Below are 20,659 nucleotides of genomic sequence, written 5' to 3' on the forward strand. Positions count from 1 at the left end.
GTACCCAGGTCTGGGAAACAGCTTGTGGGCAGGAAGGCCTTGAGGGAGTCCTGGTTGCAGCGGTCAAGAGGCTTGGCCTGGCAGCCTTTATCCAACCGGTGCTATTTCTCTACCAACAGTGCAGTGTTCTTCAATGCTAGTACATTGAAGTTTGCTGGGGAAGAAACCTTTAAGAACGCACCAGCGCCCCATTTCTGAGACTCCGATGACAACTGAAGTGTTCAAAGGCTCCCAAAGCACAAAGCCGTCTAGTCCTCTCAGCCCCAAACCAAAGGAAGGAAAGCCAGCCTGCAGCAGGCAAGTGGAGGGGAACGCAGCTAGAGCTGAACAGGGGGGGAGGAAGGGTCACTTACTCAGGCCTTTTGATCCCATGTCTCCAGGGATCTCCTGTGGAGTAGTTCCCCGAGTGAGGGCAAGCAAGGAGGAGACAATCACAGAGAAAACATCCATCAGTAGCACATCCTCCGGAGGCTGCTCCAGGATGGTCCCAGCAGCATCCGTGGGGAGCCAGCCCCCTAGCCCCCCCCTTGTTCAAGACACAATTCCCCTGCTAGCAGAATGGACTTCCCTGAAGCCCCATCTCAAAGTGGGGCGAGTGAGGAACCCCCCCCGCCCGATCAGCCATGAGAGTTGTTCCCCCCCTCCGCTGCCCCCCCACAGCTTGGCTCCTCACGGATGTTCTTGGGACCCTTTTCCAGGCCACACCGTACGGCACACGCGGTCCCCCCCTCCCCCATACTTACGGTCAACATCACTGGTCTCTGCCTCACTCAGGTCCTTGTTCTTGTAGAAGGGGAATTTTCGGGAAAAGAGGTTCTTTTTACGCTTGTCATTGAATGACTGCTGAAGAAGAGAAGGAAAGAGGGGCAAACAAAGGGTGGGTGTCGGACGTCTAGCAGGTCAGGAAGGCCCAGGGCCAGCCAGCAGCCGCTGCTCCAGGAGAGGCCAAATTCTACCCTCCAGCATGCAGACCCCCTGCTTCTGCCCAAGTCGGGGGGAGGAGGACAGGGTGGGGACGGGGCTCTGAGGGGGGAGCGGGGGGGCTCAGCCTCCCTCCGGGCTCTGCTCTGTGCCCAGAAATAAAGCCAGTCCCTACGGTGCCCTCCCATCTAAGAGCAAGTGCCCTGGTGCCTTCTGCTAGAGAGGCAGCATGGGTTTCCAAAGAAACCACCCCCGGCCAAAAAAAGAAAGGGGGAGGAGACCAGCCCTCGTTTTCAGTTTGAAGAGCTTGTGGGTTTCCGGAGACCCTGCCTAACTGACTCGGGTCCCAGGGGCCCTCAGGAATGGCTGGGCAAGGCTGCTGGCATGGAGGAGCCCAGGGAGAGCTGCTGGTCTTGGCTGTAACTCTTGAGGGGATCCCAGTGACATAAAGTCCATGTTAGACCCCCAACGATCTGGATGGGCACCAAGGTGGGGAGGGGGCAAGCAAGCAGAATATTCCAACCAGCTGTACTGGACCCTTCCCTGAGTCCCACAGTCATCAACAATGGGTTGGGGGGGGAGGCCTGGAAACACTAAACACTGAAAGCTTCCTGGGCCCCAGTAAATCAGGGGAAGTGTGACTGACTACCTTCACCAACATGCGGGACTTGGTCAGTTAAAATATGCTCAGCTGGTTAACTTTGACCTTCCATTTGGGGTCGGTTAGCTCTAAAGGTAATAGCTTAATGAATTGTGCAAACCCGTAAACGGGTGAATTTGATATCTGAGGGGAGCCTGAGCCCTCCCAAACGGTTACGGGCACAGCTCCTACATAAAACCGGGAGGGGGCACTCCCCCTTCCAGGTTCAGGAAGGTTTGCGTAAATGAACACACATCCCCGTGCCAATTCAGGCAACTTTTCATGATTCCCCCCCCCCCAGATAGAATAAGGGATGGAGTGGAATGAAAACTCCCGCTGCCGTCCTGCCTCCCCCATTTGCAGAAATGAACTGGACAGAAAGCCTCCTTTGCTACAGGGAGAACTATTAAAAGTCGGCTACAATAGCAAAAATAAAATGAAATAAAATATGCCTACAAGTCTTTGCCTGTGGACTTGTGAAAGCCATCAGCCACAAGGCTTTCAGGCTCCCCCCCCCTTCCTTGGGCAGGAGAGCTTGCTGGTCTTGGGCAGGTGGGTTAAAAGCTCTGGTGAGACAGGGCAGGAAAGGTAATGGGAAGGAAAGGCCGGAGCTGACCAGCCCAGTCTACCCCAACATGTTACTTAGCAGAGGTGACACTGGCCAAGGAAAGAAGCAAGCCTGTCTAGCACCGAGCTGTGGCCGACATGGGCCCCAAACGGGACATTTGTATCACGCTGCAGAGGAGGGAACTCCCCACCACCACACCAAGGAACCGATCAATTTTGCCCCACGTTTTCCCCTGTCTGCTGTGCCCGGTTAGTTTCCCCAAAGATCAGTCCATCATGCACTCCTGATCAAAGCGGGAAAGGGTACTAAGCAGCCATCGGCGACAGCAAGCATGCTCAGCATTTCCAGCAAGATGCCAGGCAAGGGGGACAGGTAGCCATGCTCCCCACAGAAAAGCCACAGCAAGGCAAGGCGCAGAAGGTGGGCATGCAAGCAGGCAGGCAGGCAGGCGGGCAGTTGTCTCTCAATGGCAAGCGTACTTGAGGGTCTCTTCCGGTTCTCATGCATGAGTCTGGTGCAGGGTTAAGGTACAAGAGCCGCGGGCAGCTCGGCTGCAGGGCAACCAGGCAGCAGTTCATGCTTCCCTAAACGAAATGTGACTCCGGACTCCAAGGAGTTCCATAAACAACCAGTTTGCCAAACGAAAGGTTGCCTCAGGATGTTCTGCTCCTTCTAGCCACGGAGAAGGGCAAGACGTTGAGGGGGAGGGGAAAGGGGGATATTAGTGCAGCATAATTGATGCACCCCCGCCCTTCTTGAGATGGGCAGCTACAGAAATCAAATCAATCAATCAGTAAAAATAAACAGTCCTGCAATTATCCCCCCACCCTATTTGACCACTGCTTGGGCAAGCCCTGAGGATTTCCCCAGGTGTCTGCTTGCGCAAGTAATTGCTGGAGGCAGCTGCTGGGTCCGTCAGCAAATCTTGGGGATGTGGGGAGGAAGCAAGCCTCCAGCACCCCAATGCCCTGGGCTGCTGGCCACTAAAGGGTCTGCAGTTGCATCCACACACAACTCCTCCTGAGAGCCTCAGGGTCCTCACACTCCACTTCCAGGGTTTATTTTTTCAGGGAGGGAGGGAGGAAGGAAGGAAGGTTCCCCAAATGGGAAAGAGTAGAGAATGGCCGCAAGGGAATTCAGAGAGCAAACAGGATCCACTTGCTCTTCTTCTTCTTCGTCCCCACTCTGGTTGCACGGCCACAAGTCAGCCAAGCCACGTCCCCCACAGGGGGTGGGGGGAGAAACAGAGACGGACAACCAGCAGGGCTAGGCCAGCACATTCCTTCTTCCCAAGAGGTTGAACCAAGCCAAGCCAGAACGGCTCAGGGATCCGTGTAAACTGAGGCTGAGGTTTTGGGCTCCTTCACCGCCGATTGGTTGAGTCAGCTACCCATTCACTTTGCCTTCCTCGATCCTCAATTTCCCAAAGGAAATCAAATCCTGACCATGAATCACTTGACCCAAAAATGCACACACACAAAAGATCCCAATAGGAAATGGAAGAGCAACGTCCTTATAATTGGGCCAGAGCAGGAAGTATCAGGACAGAAACACGGAGCCAGTGCCGAGTGCATTCCGGGCTGGAAAGGTGGTGGGCACAAAAGGGCAAGGAAGGGAGAATGAGGGCACTTGAACCCTGGGGGCTCACCTACAGGCACAGAGACAGAGGCCTGGATTCCTAGATTATACAGAACAGATATGATTTCCAAGATGCCCTAAAGGTTTTATTTGGTCTTCCGTGCCTCATCAGGGCAACCCAGATGGACAGTGACTCAGCCAGCCAGGGCAGGTGGGAGATAATTGGCCCTTCAGGTAGCCCCTCAACCTTCCCCAGCCCAGGGTTCAGTAATGGCTCTCTGAAGCCGAGCACCTGCCTCCCTGCCTGAGAGGTGCGGCAGGAAACCTGTGGGCTTGTCATGGAGGAAGGGCCAGGGAGACCTGAATGGGGTGGAGGAGGCATCTCAGAAGGGAACCACTCTGGAAAGCACAGGCGAGGGAGGGGAAGCGCTTTCAGACTTGCAAGGCTGATGTCGGCTCTTAGGCAGACAAAAAGCCCCAACTGTGAGTATTAACACAATCTTTATTGCAAGGTTGCAATAACAGAATCTTGCAACTCTGAAAGTGCCCCTCCCTCCCTTCCTTTATTTAGAGAGAAATTATTTAGAGAAATACTTTTACTGTCCCGAAAACTAGACCAAACCTAGGACTTTGTGTCCAATTTTGGACACCACATTTTAAAAGGACACTGATAAAGTGGAAAGTCCCCACAAGAGATCAATCAAGATGAGAAGGCCCTGCACAGAGGGAGTGGTGTACCTTAAGATCTTAGGCCCGTACTCTTCAACATTTTTATAAATGATCTAGATGAGGGGATAGAAGGGGAACTCATCTGCAGACAACACCAAGCCGGGCTGAATTGCTAATACTCTGGAAGACAGACTCAAGATTCAGAAGGATCTTGAGGACTTCCGGTTGGCGCCGCAGCGATTCAGATGGGGAATTAGTGGGGGCTCCTCAGAGCCCCGCGAAAACCCCGTCTGTCAAGCTGCCGCCGGCAGGTCTGTGGACCTACCCTGTCCTGTAGGGACAGGGGGTTAGAAAGGGACCCCTCGGATGGCTGAGGGGAACGGGCAGGTTCCTCAGGGCCGGAGGATTGCCCTCTGCGCCGGCGGCAGTGGATACAGCAGCCATGGCGGCTGCCCCGAGACCGCAGCAACCGGAACAAAAGGATGTGCAGGAGGAGAAGCGGAGAGTGGAGCAGGGAGTTTTGAAAGCCAGGTGAGTGGACTTCTGCCCAGGCGGGAACTGCCCGTAAATGCTGGATTACAATAAGTGTGTCCCAGCCTTAACAGCGGCTGAGAACTATTGGGGCAAAAAGACTCAAATGAATGGTGGAAGGAAAAGACCTGTTGATGGATAGCATTAATTACTAACTTCTTGTAAATTATCTCACTACAGATTGGTTTTTCTTTTTCTTTTTTTGTGGCTAAATGAGAATGGATTATGTTTGAGAGAGAGGAAAGAGAAAAGGAAATAAATACGCTTTTAAAAGCAAAGACAAAAGACAAACTAGGAGCCCTAGTAGCGCAGCAGACTAACACACTGTTATTAACATCAGCTGCCTGCAATTACTGCAAGTTCAGTGGAGGAGATAATACTGGAGCCAAACTGTGAACCAGTTAAACACATAGAGATAGAAGTGGTGGAAAATACTGCTGGGAAATAGCTACTTAAATTATGAACCAGCTAAATTCAGACTTAATAGAATTAGAGAACAAGCCTGAAGTAAACAAAATAAAGTATTTTGGGAGTAACAAATTATAGATGGAAATGTTGATTGATTTTGAAATGACTTTAAGAGAGGAGGAAAATATTCTTTGTCAAGATCATGGATACTAGCTGCCATTTAAGAGAAGTAGAATATAGATTTGATGTAATGCGTCTTAGGAATGAGGAATATATATGAAATATTGATTGTTAAAATGACAAAGATTTGGAATGGTGTCTATTTGGAAATAATTGTTTAGAATTTTGGGTGATATAGTAGAATGATAAATGTTTAGAATACGTTTTTTTTTCTCTTTCTTTTTTTTAAAGATGTAAATGGATAAAATTTAGAACAAAATTGGTTGAGGGAATGTGAGTAATTGTACCTATTTTATACCGGATCAAACCCTTGCTCTAAAAAGATGTATTTTATGTTGTATGTCTAAAAAAATAAAAAAATAAAAATTCAAAAAAAAAAAGATTCAGAAGGATCTTTGCGGACTTAAGCATTGGGCCCTATTCAACAAAATGCAGTTGGGTGGTGAGAAAAATAAGGTCCTGCACTGAGGCAGGAAAAAACAAATGCATAGATATAGACTAGGCAGCAACTGTGAGAGAGTACCAGGTGCCCTAGTGGACAACCGGCACCTCAGTATGAGCCAGCCATGTGCTGCAAGTGCCAAGAAAGCTAACACAATCCTAGGCAGCCTCCACAGAGGGACAGCATCAAGAGCACGAGAAGCGATAGCACTGCTTCAGACGGCAGTAGTAAGGACACACTTGGAACACAGCGTCCAGTTCTGATCGCTTAGAAAAAAGATGCCAGGACCCTAGAAAGAGTTTAGAGAAGCGCAACAAAGATAGGGGTGGGAAATGATAAAGGGTCTGGAGGCTAAACCATACAATGAACGGCTGAGGTAACTAGGTATATCCAGTCTAAAGGAAGCCCAGGAGGGTTAGGGTGACCGCCATCTTTCAGTATTGGAGGGGCTGTCCCAGACAAGAAGCAATGGGTGGAAGCTCATTAGGGGGAGGTTCAACCTGGAATTTAGGAGAAATTTTCTGCGGGTGAGAATAACTAATCAATGGAACAGCTGAACCTCGTGGAGTTGTGGGGGCTCCATCACTGAAGTTTTTAAGAAGAGACTGGATATCCATTTGTCCGGAATGGAATAAGGTCTCCTGACTTGAGCAGGGGGTTGGACTAGAAGACCTCTGAAGTCCCTTCCAGCCCGATGGTTTTAAGTAATTGAAGGTTGTCATATACCAGTAGTAGAATGTCTATGGAGCTTCTCAGTCATACAGGTCACGGTTGTCCCAAAAGGTGCTTTTTCAAGAGGCAACTGGACTTTCTGGTTTTTCTTTAAGGACGTTTCACTTCTCATCCAAGAAGCTTCTTCAGAGCTAGTGCTGACCCTAACCCTAACCTCTGGGTCATATAGTAGAAGTATCAGAACTGCTGTTATTCCAATGATAGGGCAAAAAATTCTGGGTTTAAATTATAGAGAAAACAGTCAGTGTTCTCTGAATAGCAGGAAACGTTTCCTAACCATAAGAGCGGCAATGTTTAGTCATGAGGTGGAGACTTTCCTTCACCAAATTTGTACAGGCAAAAATTGGACGGCCACCATCTCTCAGGGATGCTGCAGTGGTGGATTTCTGCTCTGGGAAGAGGATCAGATTAGACAAGACCCCTTTCCACCCTGACATCCCATTATTCTTCCCCTTAGGAGAATTTCTGCTTGTGGTGTATTTGCAATACCTACCTACTGCTGCCATTATTAAAAAGCTGCAAGTGCTTTTTGAGGCCAGAAGTGGTTTCAGAAGCACCTACAAGGAATCAGGACCTGCCCTGGGAGTCTTCTTCTGCTCATGAGCTTTAGCATCCGGTACTCTTGCTGAAACCTCAGAACGGAAACCTCCTCTTTATGCTACTGTGAGGCGGCTAACAGGTTGGCTTTAGGGTTAGGATCTTGGAGATGGGACTCCTGAAAACGCACCCCTTGGGTCTGCCATGAGATGGCCTGTGGAAGAGCTCTGGTGTCCCTGGGGATGGGAGTGTGGCAGCTGGGACCAGACGAGGCCCAGGTGGGCCCTGCATCATCAACAGAATCGAGGGAAGCAATTCAAGAGAGCTCACTCAGCTGAATATCCAGGAGACTCGCAAACGCTCGACCCTGGCAGAAGGCTCAGACATGGTCAGGAGCACTGGCCTTCCCCACTAAACAGAAACAGCCGGCCTTGCTCACTGGCTTCGAGCTGGGCGCTCTGGGGACAAGGGAATGTAGCAACCTTCTGGCAACCTGGTGTCAAACTAGTCCAGCCCTACCTTCTGATTCCAAAAGCATCAACAGTAGCTCAGGAAGGCAGGTTCTGAGGGGACATTAGGAAAAGTTTCCAAAGAGGTGAATCCGTGGCCCAGACAGGTGGGCAGAGAGAAGAGGAGGAGGTTGGACAGCCACCTCTGTGTCAGACTTGAATTTTAAGCAGCCTCACACCTGAAGCACCTCCTCCCCCAATTGTCCCCCATCAGAATTTAACAAGAACAAATATCTAGATATTCCTCAATGCTTCTATCATTCACCAAACCTCTGATTATGTGGGATCTATTTTTTCTTCAAATTTCCCTTTGGTTTTCAGTGTTGGAAAAACTACTCAAAATATGCAAAATGCATTGATCAGCCTAGCAAAGACTTTGTCTTTCCTCCCTTCTCTATCCTGACTGGTCCAGCAGTGACTCTGCCCTAAAATGGCTTCTCCAGCAGAGTGACTTCAGGCATTAAAATGGCAATCATTAATCCAAACTCACCCCTTTGTCGCCTCTTGCTTTAGAATTAAATTTCACCGTCTTTAACCGAGCTCGTTCCTTCTTCTCCACTCTGCAAGGAAAACGCAAGAGAAAACCTATGAGGGTCTGCGGCTCTGAACTTTTCCTTTCCAGGATAGAACTGCCTTGCGCCTCTCTGGCCAGGAGGTTGGCTGCTGAAGATGTGGATTCACACTGGAGTTGGGCAGTTTTCCCCACGGAAGAGATTTCTCTCCCCACTCAGTACTTGCCTAATGGGCCAGAAAATGCGCTAGGAGCCTTGGTGGAGCAGTGGACTAAAGCGCTGTTAAATAGCACTTAGCTGCCAGCTGCCTGCAATTACTGCGAGTTCAAATCTCACCAGGCTCAAGGTTGACTCAGCCTTCCATCCTTCCGTAGGTAAAATGAGGACTCGGATTATGGGGGCAATAAACTGACTTTGTATAAAAAAGAACATCACTTGGGGGGAGGCAAAACCCCTACTAAGCAGGTACATACAAAAGTATGAAGGCTATTGCTTAACACATTGTAAGCCGCCCTGAGTCTCCGGAGAAGGGTGGCATATAAATCGAACCAAGAAAGAAAGAAAGAAAGAGAGAGAGAGAGAGAGAGAGAGAGAGAGAGAGAGAGAGAGAATGAATAATGGAAGAATCAAGCAGCAGTTGATAAATGCACCTGCCAGAAGCATCACCTTGTGCAATAAAAGTGGCAAAACGCACACATGCATTTGCCTGATTCTGGGCTGCACACAAAATAGCAGAAGGAGCACAATACACAACAGATGGTGAGGCAAATGGGAAATGTGGCCAAACGCATCCAGAAAGGGACTCAATCCCCCCTCCACCCCAGATCAAGGCCAGGGAGAATAGACAGGCCTTCCAGAGCCCAATCAGGAGGGGAGCGGGCCCTTAGCATTACACCCCATGGAAACAAAGATTTGCTTGGTTAGTGAAAGGGAGTTCATTCCATTCACCTCCATGGGTCCCTGGGACTAGGAGCTTGGTCACCAGCTTGGTCACCTGGCTGGTCAAAGCCCCTCAGGGGTCACACATGACTGGATCCATGCTGTGGTGAATGTGTCTTAGAGTCTGCAGAGTCATAGAGTCTGCAAAGCCATTGCTGGATCCATCACAACTGTACAACTTGCATTCAAACTTCCCTTTTTAGGGAAGATGGCCGAGAAGGGAGTCTTCAGCTCCACTGAATCCCGGAGGAAACAGATTACTGTATTTTTCGGAGTGTAAGACACACCTTTTTACTCCCAAAAAGAGGGTGAAAATATGGCTGCGTCTTATACACCAAATGTTGCATCAGCCATACCTGTGGGGAGGGAGGAGGGAGTTGGTGCAATGGCGGCAACAATGGGTGGCAATAGGCAGCTGATTGGCGGTATTCTGAGATCCAACCACCAATCAGAAAGGTGAAAATCAGAGGAACCAGCGATACTGGCTGGGCAATAGCGAAGCTCCGATGAGCTTCGCGAAAATCCAGCCAGACAAACCACTGTCAGGGGGGGTCTTCGGACCAGAACCATCTTGGAGGGACGGGGGAAAGAGAGAGGTGTCTCAAAAGACCAAAGAGAAGCAGGCAAGCTCCTCGGAAGGTCGGAGACAGCTCTTTGACCCGACGGTGGAGGAGGCAGCCATTATATCCGCTACAAGCTGGGGCAACCGGATTAAGATGTGAGCAGGAATAGAGAATGAACAGAGTATTGTTACCGGGTGAGTAAATGGCCAATTCACAGGTAAGAAGAAAAAACTGTTAAAAGCTTGAAAGAAGTCCCAACAACTAATTAGCGGCTAATTGGCATTCAGGAAATTAAGCTAAGGAAAAAAAGAACTTTAAAACTAAAACTAAAGCCTTAAAAAGAACCTTTCACCTTAAAACTGGATTTCGATGAAATTAAAACAAGACAAGAAAAAAGGAGATAGAGACGTATTCTTTAAACACAAAAGTATTTAATTCAGAGAAGAGGAAGTAATCATTTTTGTGGAATTACAAATGGATATTTTGTGGCTGGAGGATTTGTGAATTGGAGAGAGACATCTGCTGGTGGAAAGAAAGTATCATACTAAGCTTATTCATATCATCGTGAGAAAGTTCTGAAAGTACCGTAGGAGTGTTTTGTTTATACTAACTAGAACATGATTGCAAGAGGAGCGGAGAGAACAAAGACTGAAATTGGAACGGCTCAAACGAATGTTTGAATTGGACACTATCTGAAAAGAAAAAAAAGAAAAAAGAGACACTACATGGACTTTGAATTTGAATTATATGCAAAGGAATAATAAACTTAAAAATCCTTGCCTTTTAAATTGATAGCATGGAGAATTGGGAAGGAAATAAATGGAAATAAAGATATAGATGATTACATTGGGATTAACAGTGACAGAATAAAAAAGATTATTATACTGGGATTAACAGTGACAGAATAAAAAAGTTGATTACACTGGGATTAATAGTGATAGAATAAAAATGGATAAGGGGGAATACATCTCAAAAAGGAAGAGAAGAGAAAGAAATGGGGAAGAAAAAAGAGGAGAAGAAGGCAAGGGAATGGGAGAAAGGGAGGAAAGTGTCAAGAAATGGAATTGTGGAGAAATCGAAAGAAAATAGTTAGGAGATAGTAAAAAGGAATTTAAAAGATGAATATGCTAATTGAAGAGAAGGATGTTAACTCTAGAAATTATATGTAAAAAGCAATTTAGAAGGAAGATGCAGATTATTGTAAAAGGGATATAAGTAAAGATAAAATGAAATGTGAGTAAGTAAAAAAAGAAAAAATACACTATTTAATGTAAAATAGATCAGTAGATGCGAAAGACAGAATGGACTATATATTTTGTTGTTGGAAGATGTACAAATTTGAGAGAAATAATAGTAACAAAAGAATTAATTGAAATTAAGGGGGAAAATTGAAATGTAAAATTGAATAAAATGGAAATGTTAAATAAATGATGCAAGTAAGAATGAAACAATACATGTAAGAAATAAAATAGAAGAAAGATATTGTTAAGGGTTGGAAGGTTATACTAGCAAAGAATTTAAGATAAAAATGGAATAAGTTAAAATACATTGTTAATAATTAAAAGATAAAGGGAATTTTGAGAAAATAAATGAAAGAAAAGTCGGGATTGCCTGGACACAATAGTGGAAAATAGAAAATAAATACAGCAATAAAGAGAAACGAAAGAGGAGTAGAGGGATGGAAGGGAGGAAAAAGGAGAGAGAGGAATGGGAAGAAAGGAAAGAGGGGAGGAAAGAAGGGAGGGGAAATAAGAGTAGGAGAGACGGTTAGAAAGGAAGAAACAGAGGAGGAGAGGGAGAAAGGAAGGGGAAGTAGAGAAGGAGTAGGAGAAGAGGAAAAAAGAAAGTAGAAAGGAAAGAAGGGAGGGAGATGGAAGAGATTGAGAAGAAAGATTGCTGTACAATAAAAAAGATGAAATGGAAGAAAGGCACTCCCGAACATGCATAAATGCACTAGGATAAAGAATGAGATAATAAAAAATAAAAGACAATAAATATGAGTTAAAACAGAAAAATTAGAATTTGAGGGCGAATAAAGATGTTGTTTATACAAATAAGCATAGAAGTTTTAAGACATGATCAAAAAATGGAAAAAGGAAATTTTGGCAAAAATTGTAACTGAGTAAAATGTATTTGAATATGTTAAATTGTATATGTTATGATATGGCTAAAACTCTGTTCATAAAATATGTGGGGGGAAATGGGGGGGAATCAATAAAACTGGATTCAAAAAAAAAAAAGGTGAAAATCAAGCGGTTCTGGGGAACCGTTTGGTATAAATTGAGAACTGCCGCCTCGCCGCCGCCCCTGCTCCTGACCTGCTGCCTCTGCTCCTGATCTGCCGCTGCCCTCCTGAGCCGCCGCCCCCCATTGCCACTGCCCCCCATTGCCCGGGGAAGCCTGCCTCACCTATTGCCGGGCCGCCGCCGCTTGAGGAGCCATCCCCCATATCACTGCCATCCGGGGAAGACTGCCGCCACCTGAGGAGCCACCTGCGGAGCTGGCCCCCCCCATCTCCACTGCCTGTACTTTCTCTACTGTCACCATGTCTGGCAGATTGGCTAGTAGCTGCCCATCCATCTGCATCTGGAAGCCCCATGGGACTCCTGCCCTCTTACTTCAACAACTTTCTGTGGAATCTCCCACCTGGACTTGGGAGGGCCCATGTTCTGTACACACCGCTGGCTACTTGGCTCTGCCACTCAGCATATGCTTAGCCAGCATGGCCAACATCATGGCGAGATAACACTTTTCTCGGGCTCCCAAGAAAACATTGATATTGAAGCCGTTTGGGGGTCTTTATTGACCGAAACTGTCTCGGAGGGACAGTGAGCAAGAGAGGCACGGACTGGCTAACACAAGGAAATCGCAAATTCCCTGGTTAGTCAGAAGCAGCTTTTCAATCAGACGACTGAGAAAGCGGCCAGTGAATAGTGGAAGCGGAGAAGTAACAGATGTGGAATCATCTGGATGAGAAGCCGGCTTTTTGATTTTATGTTTCTTTTCATAAATCCCAGGAAAAATCTAGAAGAAAAGTAAATGGTACAAAGAGAGGAGGGGAGAGTGGGGTGTGTGTCAGCTCTCCACTTCCAGTAGCTTAGTGGCAAAGAAAGTGGATTGGCCCAAGCAGAAGAAATGAATTGAATGAATTAGTAAAACTGATTTGGGAAACAAGAAAATAAGAGCAGGAAGCCTAATTGAAATTTTTAAATTTTAGACTTGGATTTTTACTAAATGAAATGGAATTGAGTTGAAATGATTGTATGAATTATAGTTATAAAACCTTTCCTATTTTCCCTGAGTGAAAGTGAATTGCAGCGCCACCTAGAAACACCAGCAAAAAGACATTGTTTTGAACAAATTGAATGAGAGAACTGGTCTTGAGATTGTAGGTTGGACTGATAAGAAACAGCTGTGTCTGGCAAAGAGCTGAATATTGAGACTGTTAGAAATAACACAAACTGGAATAGTGCGCCTTTTGAGGTTGTGAATAAGCAGAAGTAATAACAAGACTGTTGATACTATATAAACAGCCTTGACTGTGAGAGCTTTTTCTTTTTTTTCCTGGTTTGGGACTTTATCACTATTTGATCACTCTTAGTGATCCTTTTTTCTTTGACTATTTTTATTGATTTTTGTGGACCAAGAGTGTGAATTGTGCTTTTTCTTTTAGGCCTTTTTTCCCTCTTTTTTCCCTCTTCTTTTTCTTTGCTTTGCATAGGACTTTTTCATTTTTGGTTGTTGTTGTTTTTTTCCTTCCTTTTTTAGCTAGTTGGTTTTTTGGATGTTTGAACTTCTTTAGTACATAAACATTTGGATTAAGGTAAGAACAACCTGAAGAACTTGAAGTTTTGGATTTTTTGACCCTTTTTTGGCTTTGTTTTTGGGTTTGTTTGTTTGTTTTTTCTCTTCTCCTTCTCCTTTTTCTTTTTTGTTTTTGTTTTTGGATTGGTGGAGTTTTTTGGTTTTTATTTTTAGCTAATCCATCCAACAGGGTGGATTAGGTATTTGGATTATAAATTAAAGTCATATTTGGATTATAAATCCAGTGGATTATAATATACAAGAAGTGACAAGATGAAGAAGACAACAGCACAGTTACCTTCCACAACATCAACTTCAAGCCCTGTGATTCAGAGGACATTGGACACTATGGCCATGCAATTGGAATTTAAAAATATGATACAGGTTTTTCATGAAGACTTTAAAGAAAGAATAGGCAAACTGGATGAGAGAATGGAAAAAGTAGAAGGGGAGCTTAAAGATGTGAAGGGAAAAATGAAGAAAGAATACAAAAAGTGGAAGAAAAGGCAGACTCAACAGAAAAAAGAGTGGAGGAGATGGATGATAGACTCACAATAACTGACAAAAATCAGGAAAAAACAATTATCTCTCTGGAACTGGATAGAGTGGAGTATTATTTAAGATTTCAAAATATAGAAGAAGAGAAGGGAGAGAATTTGGCAGAAGTGGTGGCGGAGATGCTGGCAGAAGTGATGGAGGAAACGAAGGAAAAGATATTAAATGGGATCGATGAGATATACAGAGCACATACTCGATATGCAATGTGAAATAAACTGCCAAGAGAGGTGCATGTAAGATTTACCAGGAAAGCAATAAAAACAGAAATATTGCAGATAGCAAGAAATACTCCAATAAAGTATAAAGATAGAGAGAGAGAGTGTGGTGGTGAAACAGATACCTAGAAGAGTAAGGGATCTGAGGAAAGAATATCAATTTTTGACAAAACCTTTAATTAAAAAAGGAGTAAACTTTAGATGGTTAATACCAGAAGGAATATTGGTGTACTGGCAAGAGCAAAGACATAGATTGGACAGAGATAGAGAAAGCGGAATTATTTTATAACCAATATTTGGGCTTCAAGAAGCCCAAGAATAAATATTTTATTGTTGTGAGCTGCCCTGAGTCCTATGGAGATAGGGCGGCATATAAATCAAATAAAATAAATAAATAAATAAAATAAAAGCTGAGAGAGGAAAGAGAAACTAGAGTCCAAGTTGAAGTGGTAAAAGAAAAAGAAGATAAAAAAAGAGAGATGTTAAAAGAACAAGAAGAAAGGGCAATAAGAGAAGGGGCAAGGTCAAACGATCCCAAGGACCAAAGAGAAATAAGAACGACAAGATAGACAAAAACTAGTAACAGGTAAAACATGGAAGAAGAAATAAAAGCAATATCAATAAATATTAATGGATTGAATTTGGTAATAAAAAAGAAAAGAACTCTTAATAAATTGGGAAAACTAAAAATGGACATAGTATGTTTTCAAGTTCATATTAGAAAGCAACACAAAAAATTATTGGAGTATTCAAAATTGGGTGTACTATTTACTGCATTGACACATCAAAGTAAAAGAGGTATAATATTATATATTAAAAAGAAATTAGAACCCAAACAAATATTTGCTGATGAAGAAGGGAGGATCCTTATGGTGGAAGTAACAATGAACTATAAACAAATACTCTTGGTGGCGATATATGCTCCAAAGAACAAGCAAGAAGAATTTTATGGAAAATTGCACAGGAAAATAATAGAATTTGAGTATGACAATATTTGTATAATGGGAGACTTCAATGCGATAAGGGAAGTTGAGTGGGACTATAAGACGACAAAAGTCAATAAAAAAATCTAGAAAAACGCTCCCAAAGGCTTTTTTTATAATGATAGAGGAACTAGGCATTCAAGATGCCTGGAGAGAAAGACATTTGAAAGAAAAACAGTATATCTTTTATTCAAATAGACATAGGTCATGGTCCAGAATAGATATGATGTGGATGTCAATTGATTTATTAGCTAATGTACAAGATATAAACATTGAAGCAAGCATTTGGGCTGACCATAATCTGATTATAATTACATGGAAGGGCAAAAGAAAGAGATCAAGATGGACTTTGAATCAAACAATATTAAAAAAAAAAGAGTTTCAACTATTTGTGGAGAAAGAATTGGTTTTCTTCTTCAAGGAAAATAAAAAGGAAGACACATCATTGCAAAATGTGTGGGATACAGTAAAAGCATATATTCGAGGGTTGGCAATGATTTACCTGGGAAAAAGAAATAAAAAGAAAAGACAAATGCAAAAAAAAAAACTGGAGGAAGAATACAAGAAATGGGAGATAGAATTACAAAAAGACACGCAAAATAAGAGGATTAAAAATCAAATGGATTTAAAAAAACATGAAATGAACTTAATTGAAAAAAAGGATTTGGCTTATAAAATCAAGATATCTAAACAAAACTTTTTTGAAAATGCTAATAAGCCAGGCAGACGGCTGGCACACAAAATGAAAAAGGAGAAGGGAAAAAAACTAATTAATCAATTAATGGATGAAGAAGGACAGCTATGTTATTGAAATGAAGAAAAGAAAAAAGTGGTACAGAAATAAGAGACAATACCAAAAGAGAAGATTATACAATATTTAGAAAAGTCTGATTTACCAAAAATACCAGAAAAATACAAGAAGGCCTTGGAGGGAAGGATAACGATGATGGAAGTAATAGAGGGGATTAAAAAACAAAAGAATGGTAAAACACCAGGTTCAGATGGGTTACCAGCAGAACTGTATAAAACTTTTCAGGATGTAATTAGCAATACAATGTTGGAAGTATTTTATGATCTTTTAGTGAATGCAAAAATACCTGACTCTTGGATGGAGGCATATATTACTCTTATACCAAAAGAAGGTACAGATTTACAATGTTAAAAACTATAGACCAATTTCTTTGTTAAATGCAGATTATAAAAGATTGGCATCAATAATGGCGAATAGATTGAAGAGGTTGTTAAATGATTTCATACATGCAGATCAAAACCAAAGAGACAAATTAGAGACAATATGAGGATGACTTTGAACACTTTGGAATATTATAAAGCACATCCAGAAAAGCAAATGGTATTGATGTTTCTTGACGCACAAAAGGCCTTTGACAATATGAATTGGCAATTTATGACAAAACAACTACAGACTATGGACTTTGGGGGAAGATTTATAAATATGATTGAGATAATTTATAGCAAAGAATCTTCAAAGGTGATAATAAATGGAGATATGACAGAGAAAATTAATATCATGAAAGGAACAAGGCAGGGATATCCTCTATCCCCCTTGTTCTTTGTGTTGACATTGGAGGTGTTAAATAGAAATATAAGACAAAATGAAGAGATAAAAGGGATAAGAATTAAAAAAAGAAGAGTATAAACTGCAAGCATTTGCAGATGATCTAGTATTTATTTTAGAGGAGCCATTAGAAATAGGACCCAAACTGATAGAACAAATAGAGGAATATGAAGAGGTGGCAAGATTGAAAATTAACAAAGATAAAACAAAGATATTGGTGAAAAATATCACAGATAAACAGAAAAGAGACTTAATGGAGAAAAATTACCAAAAAAGTAAGGTATTTAGGAATACAATTAACAGCAAGGTGTGCAACGATTAAAAATGATAATTATTACAAATTGAAAGGACAAATTGAAATGGACCTGGAAAGATGGGGAAAATTGTAATTATCATTAATGGAAAGAATAGCAGTAGTTAAGATGAACATATTACCTAGACTGTTGTTTTTATTTCAAACAATACCAATAACACTAGAAAAGAAATATTTTGAAAACTTGAATAGAATGATATTGAAATTTATATGGCAGGGAAAAAAGGTGAGAATTAATATGAAAATGTTACAAGATGCAAGACTAAGAGGAGGAGTATTACTAACTTTGGAGGGGCACGACTTACAATTGGGTTGGCACGCTTTTTTATGGTATGGGAAAAATAAGATGTATAGTTATTTTCAAAGGCATTACAAACACCTTTCATATGCGCTGTCTCCGACGAATTCTTGGAATCACCTGGCAGGACAAAGTTCCAAATAGCGCAGTCTTGGAACGTGCTGGAATTTCTAGCATGTATACACTATTGAAACAGCGACGTCTACGCTGGCTGGGGCATGTCGTGAGAATGGCTGATCATCAGATTCCAAAATCTCCTGTATGGAGAATTAGTGCAGGAAAACGCCTCAGAGGAAGACCACAGCTGCGATATAAGGATATCTGCAAGAGGGACCTAAAGGCCCTGGGAATGGACATTAACAACTGGGAAACCTTGACCTCTGATCGTTCAGCTTGGAGGCTAAAGACGCAGCATGGCCTTCTCCAATTCGAAGAGAAACTTGTTCGGCAGGCTGAGGCAAAAAGGCAGTCCCGGAACCAGCGAAATCTGGGGGCTGGGCAGGGGACAGAATGTATCTGCCCTCAGTGTGGAAGGGATGGCCACTCTCGAATTGGCCTTTTTAGTCACACTAGATGCTTTTTTAGGATCTCTTTCCAGAGCACAATACCATAGTCTCTTGAGATTGAAGGATGCCAATGAATATGTAAGAAATGCGTTATTATTAGTATGGGAGAGGAGAGAAAAACATTATTTGAAAATACCAACATGGCTTTCAACAATGGAAGGATTAGTACATCCAAATATTATTAATATGGGAAACATTGTAAGATATAAAGATATTTTATCAGCAACAGGGGAATTGAAAACGAAACAAGAACTAGATGAACAAGGGATTGAAATGGAGTGGTATACTCAGCTGCAAATACAATCGAGATATGAAAAAGATGCAAAACTATATGGTTTTTATTTGGAAATGACAGTATTGGATGAAATACTCACAGCAACATATGAAAAAACTATTAGGAAATTATATAGTCATTTACTTGGAGTAAACTTGGAAGAAGAACAAGTTAAAGAATCAATGGGCAAAAAATGTTGGTTATACAATTGAGTTAGATAAATGGTAGCAATTATGGGAAAGAAATTATAAATTAACAATGGCCACAGCATATAAAGAGACTTTGTATAAAATGTTTTATAGATGGCACATGTCACCAGAAAGACTGGCAAAAATGTTTAAAGATAAATTAGCTAAATGTTGGAAATGCCATCAGATACCGGGATCGTATTATCATATGTGGTGGACATGTCCAGAAGCGAGAAATTATTGGGAAAAAATTAAAATATGGTTAGAACAAATGATACAGCAACATATTGATTTAAAACCAGAATTGTTCCTGTTGGGTATCCTATCAGAGAAGTATAGTAAAAAATATATATATTTGATAATACATCTAATAAAGGCGGCAAAAATGGTATTGCACAAAATTCCTACAAAGGGAGAGGTAATTAAGAAAATATTGGAATGTGCAGAAATGAATAGATTGACATTGACATTGGCATTGGGAGTCGGAGTATTACAATATATGGGGGAAATCCATATATTGTATGGATTTCTATCCATTTTATCAATGGATAGAAAGTGAATATAGATAATAATATGTTGTAGTGTCATTAAAATTAAATGTAAGAGGAAAGATAAATGTATACATTAAGAAAATGATGATAAATGTTGAAGATGATGGCACAAAAATGTTGTACCCAGATAATACACGGATTGAGTAATAATGTACAGGAATGATAGAAGAGATGTAATTATAAAACAAAAAAGAATCTGAAATGAAGATGTATATAAATAGAAAATCAGGGCTGCTCAATTAGCATCTTAATACTCCATACCATACCATGGAAACAACAAGGGAGTGTAAAAGGAGAGAGGAGTAGAGAGAGGGAAGGAGGGGAGTAGGGAGGAAAGGAGAGAGATGGATAGAAGAGAGGGAAAAGGAGAGGAAGAAAAGGGAGGGGAAAGAAGAGTAGGAGAGAGGGTTAGAAAGGGAGGAAGAAGAGAGAAGTGGGGAAAGGGGAGAGGAAGTAGAAAAGGGAAGGAGAGGAGGAATGAGGAAAGTAGAAAGAGATAGAAGAAGGAAGAGAAGGGAAGAGGAAGAGGAAAGGTTGTGGTAAAATAAAGGAGAGGAAATGGTAAAAGAGCAGGCCCGAACAATTAACAAATGAAAGTAAAAAGATAAGATGAATGAATAATGATTAATGATGGATAAGAGACTGTACATTTAAATATGTTGATGAAAAATAAAAATAAAAAACTTTTTATTAAAAAAAAACTTCACAGGATTTGTGTGATTGCTATATAGAGTGTGCTTTAGTCTGGCAAGATTCCTGTCTAGAACAGCAATAAAGCATATGCTGTTCCTGTTCCTGCATCCTGCTCCCTGCCGCCATGTGATTGGACTATCTCTGAAGCCCCTCTGGACGCCAACCAACAGTTCGCACAGACAGCCTGATAAAAAAGCAGCCAATCCTAAATGGGGCTCCTCTCTCCCACAACCCCTTTCCTGGCAGGCCTCAAGCCGCCGTGCGAGACAGCTACCTGCGTTTGCTGGGAATGACGCCAACCTGGTCACTCTCCCCGCCTGGCATCACCAGTCGTGCCTGCCACCATTCATCATCCGAGGCGTTGATGACGTGGAGGATATTGCCAAAGCGGAAGTTCAGCCCCTGGCTGGGGAGGCCACTGTCTTTAGTCTTGTCGTAGTCAAAGAGGGCTCTGCAGATAAAGGGGAAAAAAGAGAAAACAGGTAGCCAGGGGACAGAATCGGAAGGAAAAAGCCAGCAATTCTGGTGGGGAGGACAAGATTCCCAAGGAAGACCTTTGCATCCCCTGGAGAAAACCAATTAACTGCTCCAAACACAGTGGTGGGCAACGGACATGCACGACGAAGCTTGATGGTGCATCATCAGCTGGGGGAGGGGCTGCTGCATTAAGTTGCGATTTCAGCACCCTAAAAAATGATAAGTCCCATATTCTTCCTGCAGTACGAATATATTCTGCTTTGCTTCTACAGTTGTACCAGTTGCTCAAGTTAATGAGCCAAGACTTTGAGTCTTGCCATGCCAAGTCACAGAGTGTGAGAAACCTACAGAAAGGCACCTTAATGTAGAGAAGCAAATACGGCTTAATGGGTGTTACTGAGACGGGGTGGATGAAACTCTTAAATGAAATGCAG

The 20,659-nt window shown here is 42.8% G+C and overlaps 1 protein-coding gene across 20 annotated transcripts in view; it reads right to left on the reverse strand.

Moving 5' to 3' along the window:
- Positions 1 to 20,659, reverse strand: part of DLG1 (discs large MAGUK scaffold protein 1) — a 93,108-nt gene that overhangs the window by 16,071 nt on the left and 56,378 nt on the right. For 12 of the 20 annotated variants that reach the window (XM_070945601.1, XM_070945600.1, XM_070945599.1 and 9 more), the window contains 3 exons: positions 20,023 to 20,199; positions 8,206 to 8,275; positions 744 to 843 (listed from right to left, as the gene is read on the reverse strand). In XM_070945601.1, the coding sequence (XP_070801702.1) occupies positions 744 to 843; positions 8,206 to 8,275; positions 20,023 to 20,199 (347 nt within the window). Of the gene's footprint in view, positions 1 to 353; positions 388 to 743; positions 844 to 8,205; positions 8,276 to 20,022; positions 20,200 to 20,659 lie in introns of all 20 variants that reach the window. The other 8 variants (XM_070945603.1, XM_070945598.1, XM_070945593.1 and 5 more) reach the window with 2 other exon arrangements.

Source organism: Pituophis catenifer, unplaced genomic scaffold (assembly GCF_029215685.1).
Source record: "Pituophis catenifer annectens isolate HBS135680 unplaced genomic scaffold, rPitCat1.0.hap2 SCAF_6, whole genome shotgun sequence".
Classification (NCBI taxonomy): Eukaryota; Metazoa; Chordata; class Lepidosauria; order Squamata; family Colubridae; genus Pituophis; species Pituophis catenifer.